We start from the raw sequence: 7,195 nt of genomic DNA, 5'->3' as shown, positions 1-7,195 counted from the left end.
GTAATTGAAATAACTGATATAAAATTTAAATCCCAAATAAATAAAACAGTTGCTTTTTTCCATGATGAAAGCATCATTGACTTTTTCCTTCAGGTTATAACCTATATGCTGTGCCTTGATTTACTCAGCCGTGCCTAAAGCAGATTTTTTATATCTAGGTGAGCTGATTCTTGGAACCAGGAAATGTTAATGGGGGGGCATGAAATAGTTCCTTTCTCAGAGTTCTGCCCACCTGCTGGTATTATGAGATACTCTTTTAAAAATCCCCTGGGTCTGGTTGTCCTGTAGACACCAGGCTTGGCATGTTTTTATAAACCTCAGTGAAGCAATTCTGCTGCTGAGCCAGCCTGACTCACACATTTAATTTATCCACAATAATAAGAATATCAATACCTTGGATTTATATAGAACCTCTCATCCAAAGAGGTCAAAGCATTTTAATTTAATTGGATGTTCCCGTGGCTTTAAGAGCCTCTGGGTATATTTACAAATGTAATAATAAGAAACAGTCTGCCCTGGTTTACAATATAATAGACAATATAAAACAAGATCTGAACATACACTGCTTCTTACCCTCACTGCACAAACATAACCAATGCCTGGCCATGAGGTTCAAGGTCTCTATTGAGCAGATCTCCATGTATCTCTTTACCTATGACACTACTTTTTCCCCATGAATCCTTTATTCTAGTCAAATTATTCCCTTAACATAGAATGCATGTTTTCACTTTGCAGCTTAACCTGTCTGTGTGGCCCTTCTCTTCTCTTGAGGTGTTTAAGTCTCTACCCCACTTTTTTTTTTTTTTTTTGATCTAGTTCAATTATAACCCACCTATTCCTTGAAGATTGCTATAGTCATCCTAGCCCTCCTTGCTTATTTCCCATTGAAACATCTGCAGCATTTATGCTCTTATTCTGTGGGCATTGAGTAGATGCTGTGGTTTATGGTCATTTCCTTGTATTTCCCTGCAGAGCATGTCAGCCCCTCCACCAGAGAAGCCTATAGTCAATTCCTTACATCTTGATAAACTTTAGCTGGTTCCAAGGTTTCAAGTAGCCTGGGGAGTTTGAGAGTCTCCAATTGAAAGCCAAAGGTTTAAATGGGCAGACCCACTAAGACTTCCCTTTATTTTATTTTTTTTCATTGTTCACAGTTTAGTGCAAGTTTGGAGTGAGTTTAGAAGATCACCTAGAATAGAAGCAACGTGACAGAGTAGGTCTGTCACCTGAAGATGAAAGGTGCAGTGGATAATGTTTCCTGAGGTGGAATGTGAAGGAAGTGGAGCAGAGAAGCAAAAACAGTTTATTAAGTTAAGATTTAATTGGAGTGTGTTGATTTAATTATCACATAATTGCGTTTCCAGTTAGTGAAAAAAGTAACCCATCATTTTTGATGCTTATCCAATTCTTGCTGTTTAAAAAAATTCTTTTGTTTATTTCTGTGTATAAAAGCCACACCTTTTCAAAGAAAATTTGGAAAACAGAAAAGTGTACAGAAAAAATGAAAAATTACCTGTATTCTTACTCCTCAAAACAATTTCATAATACCCACAGAGGTGTATTTTAAACAAAATTTGTACATACTTTAATAATAATAGCTGGTATTTACCAAGTACTGATCATGCATATCTCATACAGTCTCACAATAACCCTCTAAGGGAAGTGCTATTATCATCTGCTCACAGATAAGGAAACTGAAGCGCAGAAAGTTTGAATAAGTTGCCTAAGGCAACCGAGCCTTTAAGTAAAGAGCTGGGATTGAATCTAGGCAATCCTACTGCACAACAAACATTTTTTTTTTATTGTGGTAAGATACACATCACATAAAACTTACCATTTTAACCATTTTGAAGTGTATTATTTGATGGCTTTTAATATAGTCACAAAATTGTGCAGCCATCACTACTATTAAGTTCTAGATCATCTTCATCACCCCCAAGGAAACCCTGTGTCTATAAAGCAGTCATTTTCCATTCTCCCTTCCCCCCAAAACACCTGAGAATCAGTAATTTGCTTTCTGTCTGTATGAATTCACCTATTCTGGATATTTTGTATAAATGGAATTATACACTCTGTAGCCTTTTGTATCTGGCTTCTTTCACTTAATATAATGTTTTCAAGGTTCATCAGTGCTATATAGCATGCATCAATGTTCTATTCCCTTTTATGGTTGGATAAAATTCCATTGTATAGATACATCATATTTTGTTTATAGTTCTATCATATACCACATATTATGTCACATTTATCCATTTCATTGATGGACATTCAAGTTTTTCCACCTTTTGGCTATTGCGAATGGCACTGCTATAAATATTTGTGTACAAGTTTTTTTTGAGTACTTGTTTTCAATTCTTTTGGATATATACCTATGAATGGAATTGCTGGGTCATATGGTAATTTTATGTTTAACTTTTTAAAGAATCACCAAACTGTTTTCCACATTAGCTGTACCACTTTACATTCTCACCAGTAATTCATGAAGTTCCAATTTTTCTATATCCTTGCTAGTATTTATTTTCCATTTTTCTTCCCTCTCTTCTTTATTTTCTATTTTTAAATATTATAGCCATACTAGTGCATATGACATGGTATCTCACTGTGATTTTAATTTGCATTTTCCTAATGTCTAATACTGTTGAACATCTTTTCACCTGTTCTTTGGCCATTTCTATATCTCCTTTGGAGAAATGTCTATTCAAGTCCATTGTCCAGTTTTTAAGTGGATTTTTGTCTTTTGCTATTGAGTTGTAAGAATTCTTTCCATATGCTGGATCAAGACTCACACATATATTTATAATTTGTATATATTTTCTCATATTCTGTGGGTTGTCTTTTTACTTTCTTGATAGTGTCCGTTGATGTACAAAAGTTTTCAATCTTGATGATGTACAATTTATCTATTTTTCCTTCTGTTGCTTATGCTTTTGGTGTCATAAATAAGAATTCATTGCTAAATCTAAGGTTGTAAGAATTTACCCCTGTATTTTCTTTTAAGAGTTTTATCTTTTACACATAGGTTTTTAATTCATTTAAAGGTAAATTTTATATGTAGTTTGAAGTCTGAATGTGTGCCACCCCCAAATTCATGTTGATTCCTAACCCCCCAAAGTGATGGTATTAAGAGGTAGAGATTAGTGTTTTTATAAAGGAGACCTCACAGAGATCCCCCGCCCCTTCTACCATGAAAGATACAGTGAGAAGTACTGGCTATGAACCAGAAAGTGGGCCTTTCTGAAAATGACTATGCTGTCACCTTAATCTTGGACTTCTCAGCCTCCAGAACTGTGAGAAATAAATTTCTGTTTATAAGCTACTCAGTCTATGGTATTTTGTTATAACAGCCTGAGTGGGTTAAATAGGGTCCAACTTTATTGTTTTGCATGTGGATATCCAGTTTTCCCAGCATACTTGAGGAAGAAGCTATTCTTTACCTATTGAATGATATTGGCACCCTTACAGAAAGTCAATTGATCATGGATGTGTGGGTTTATTTCTGGACTCTCAATTATATTCCACTTAACTATGGGTTTATTTTTATACAAATACCACACTTTTGATTACTGTAGCTTTTTAGTAAGTTTTGAAATCAGGAAGTCTGAGTCCTCCAAATTTATTTTTCAAGATTGTTTTAGTTATTTGGAGCTCCTTGCAATTGCATGTGAATTTTAGGATAGATTTTTCCTAATCTATCTAGGATAGATTTTTCCAATTCTGCAAAAAAGGCCATTGGAATTTTCATACAGATTGTATTGAATTTGTAGATAGCTTTAGGGAGTATTGACATCTTGACAATATTAAGTCTTTCAATCCATGAACACAAGATTGTCTTTCCATTTATTTAGGTCTCTTTAATTTCTTTCAGCATGTTTTATAGTTTTCAGTATATAAGTCTTTCACCTCCTTGGTCAAATTTGTTTCTAAGTATTTTATTATATTTGAAGCTATTGGAATTGTTTCGTTAATTTCCTTTTTGGACTGTTCATTGCTAGTGTATTAAAAACACTATTGATTATTTTGTCTTGATAATGTATCCTGCAATCTTGCTGAATTCATTTATTAGCTCTAATTACTTTTAAAAATTCTTTAGGATTTCCAAATGTAAAATCATGTTATCTACAAAACAGATAGTTTTACTTCTTCTTTTGCAATTTTATTCTTTCCTTGCCTAATTACTCTAGCTAGAATTTGCAGTACTTTGTTGAATAGCAGTAGCAAAAGTGGGCATACTTGTCCTGTGTCTGATCATAGCTGAAAATTTTCAGTTTTTCACCATTGACTATGTTAGCTGTGGTTTTTAAATAAATATCCTTTACATGTTGAAGATCTATTTCTAGTTTCCTGAGTGTCTGATCATGAAAAGGGGTTTGGATTTTCTCAAAAGCTTTTTCTGCCTCAACTGATGGATGATCATATTTTTCTTTCTATTGCTCATATTCTTAGCTACTAAGCCCAATTAACTCTCTTTAGACATTGAGTTAATTTTATAGCCTACTTTTTGCACTTATACCATGAAAATCTTCTTTTCATTAAAGGTCATTAAAATTACGATTACCAGTGGGTATATGTTATATCCTCATAGGGAAGGAAGTTCTATAATTTATTTACTACTTCTATGTTTCAAAATTTTCAATATTTTCTCTATATCTGTATTTCTTTAGGAACAAAGTCCCTAGAACTGGAATTACTGGGCCAAAGGCAATGAACACTTTTAAACAAACAAACAAACAAACAAACAACTTTTAACTGATTTTTAAAAATCAGTGTGATCTTCTATCAGTGCAATGTGTTTATTTTTCCAAGTTTATATTTTTATTTTTCATATTTTTTTTAATTTTATTTTTAAAATTTTTACCCCTCCACCCTCCCCTCTAGTCTGTGTCTGTTTAATAAAAATAGTTTATGTGTTCTGTGCTTGCTGCTTCATAACTCTAGGACCCCCGAGTTTGCTTCCTATTCATCTCTAAAGTTCTTTAATCTTTCCTGCTACTAAGCAGACCATCTCTTTCTTTCCTTCTCCGTATTTATTTTTCCTTGTTTCTCGATTTGGCCACTTTTCGTAGCCTAATCTTTGTTATTTGTTAATTTCATTTTCTGAATGAATGACTAAGCCAATAGTCAAATGTAGGAAATATGAAAACTTACCAGTAAAAATACTAATAAAGCACACATGTTCATTATTGCTATTCAAATTTTATTTAGCTTAGGAAGATAAGGAATTTGAATCTGGTCAGTTTCGGTTTTTTCGGTCTTTACCAACATCCACTTGCGTTCCTGAGTGCATGATTTTTAGAATTATCTGAAATATAGCAAGACTAGAAAATAGTTGAACTCACATAAAACAAATGTAAAACATTTAATTTTAGAGAGTATTAAAAAAAAATTTGTCTCTATTCATTTTCGGATTTTACTCGCTTTTAAAGTAAAAACTTTGCATACAGACATCCACAGAAAACAAATGTAAAACATTTAATTTTAGAGAGTATTAAAAAAAATTTGTCTCTATTCATTTTCGGATTTTACTCGCTTTTAAAGTAAAAACTTTGCATACAGACATCAAGCACAGACCCCCGCCCACGCCCCGCCCCACTTAAATACACACCCCCACGAACACAATTTGGCATCGGCGGATAAATTTAATTTAAAAACTTATATAATTCTAAAAACAAAGCAGCTAAAAAAGCATCCCTCGGGATAATAATAAATATAAATAAGACTTCACGAAGTCGTCACTGGTTTAGCTTTCCTCCGCGCCCAGAAACTGCGCAAGGAAAACTACGACTCCCAGAATGCTCAGCGCGAGCGCGCGCGCCGGGCCTCGAAACTCGCAGCCTCAGTCCGGCCCCCTCGCTCCGGCGATTAGCCAGTTCTGTGAATTTCTCTTCTCCCATTGGTGGGCTCTCCGGCGAGGTCAATTCCTACGTTGCCTTCGGCTTCCTCTAGCCCACCGTTCCCGCCCCCTACCAAGATGGCGGCAGAGGCAGCTGGTGGGAAATACAGAAGCACAGTGAGCAAAAGCAAAGACCCCTCGGGGCTGCTCATCTCTGTGATCAGGTGAGGGAGGCAGGAGGCAGGGTCAGGGGACAGGGGGCAGCGGGCAGCGGCTCAGACTCCGCCTTGGAAAGGAGAAGGCTTAGCTGGGTTCCACCCTGCCGTCCCTTCCCTTCCCTCCTTGCCTCCCCTCAGCCCCTCCCAAGGGTCTCCACAGATCCCCCTTTTTCTCTTGGGCTGGAGGGAGGACCCTCCCCTTTTCTTTAGGGCCAGAGCTTTCCATTCGGGTGCCAGGGCTCTAAAAGCACGCCGTTTGGGGCTCGGTAGAGAAAGTGCTCATTTATTCATACCACGTTTATTTGTTGATTGCCTTCAGCAGCGCTCACTGAGGAAGGTGCTTCGTTTCCTGGACTTCCGGGTTTAAGGCCCTAAAGTCTGGAGATGCCTGTCACGATTTGCAGATTGTGTTTTCACACTTTGGATACCTCCAACCACCACCTGTGAATGGCCACAGCCCTCCCATATAGGATTCTGTAGTGAGCTGGCAGAAGCACTGTGGATTTGAAGGCACACATCGTTTTTGATTTTGCTCTGCCTTCTTATCCTTGTCTATTCCTTACACTTAACAAAACAAATTTCAAGTTATCCTCTATGCACATTTTTTTTTCCCGCAGTACGTCTGGTGGGAGTGGGAGTGGCGGGCCTTCTTGGGGCTTTAAAAAAAAAAAAGAAGAATTAAGGGTTGGGGAAACCCTTTCGGACATTATTAAGGATGATAGAGGAAGTGACTGAAAACAACTGGAATAAAATGTTTGACAAGTTTTTACGTTGTTGACATTTGAATTTCATTTCAGGTATTTTTCATAACACTCCCGCCCCTTTACCCCCACTTTCCCTGCAAGCTAAATTTTTGATGGAGTCCTTGGAGGGCTCCTGGAGTGTCCAGATATTTTAAAAACCCAGGCCCAATAGTATCTGGTTAATAAGCTCTTGAATAAATGAACAAATTGAACTTTTCAAATAGCCTGCTGCTCATGGACTGATAAAGACCCATCTCATGGGTGTTATTTAGGGACTTCTAGTTTAAGATTGTGGCATAATTAATCATTACCAAAATTTTTAAAGGATTAAGATGATAATTCTCTGTGTGGAAATAATATACTTGGTAGGCCATACAGAGGAAATACTGTTCTATTGTGGACTC

The 7,195-nt window shown here is 36.4% G+C and overlaps 1 protein-coding gene across 1 annotated transcript in view; it reads left to right on the top strand.

The window, feature by feature from the left end:
• Positions 1–5,929: 5,929 nt before the first annotated feature.
• Positions 5,930–7,195, top strand: part of EXOC4 (exocyst complex component 4) — a 643,761-nt gene continuing 642,495 nt past the window's right edge. Inside the window, 1 exon segment of the mRNA XM_015588393.2 lies at positions 5,930–6,054. Coding sequence (XP_015443879.1) covers positions 5,969–6,054 — 86 coding nt within the window. The 5' untranslated portion in view covers positions 5,930–5,968.

This window comes from Pteropus alecto, unplaced genomic scaffold (genome assembly GCF_000325575.1).
Source record: "Pteropus alecto unplaced genomic scaffold, ASM32557v1 scaffold22, whole genome shotgun sequence".
In the NCBI taxonomy this organism is placed as follows: domain Eukaryota; kingdom Metazoa; phylum Chordata; class Mammalia; order Chiroptera; family Pteropodidae; genus Pteropus; species Pteropus alecto.
This window is presented reverse-complemented; position numbering and strand designations above follow the sequence as displayed.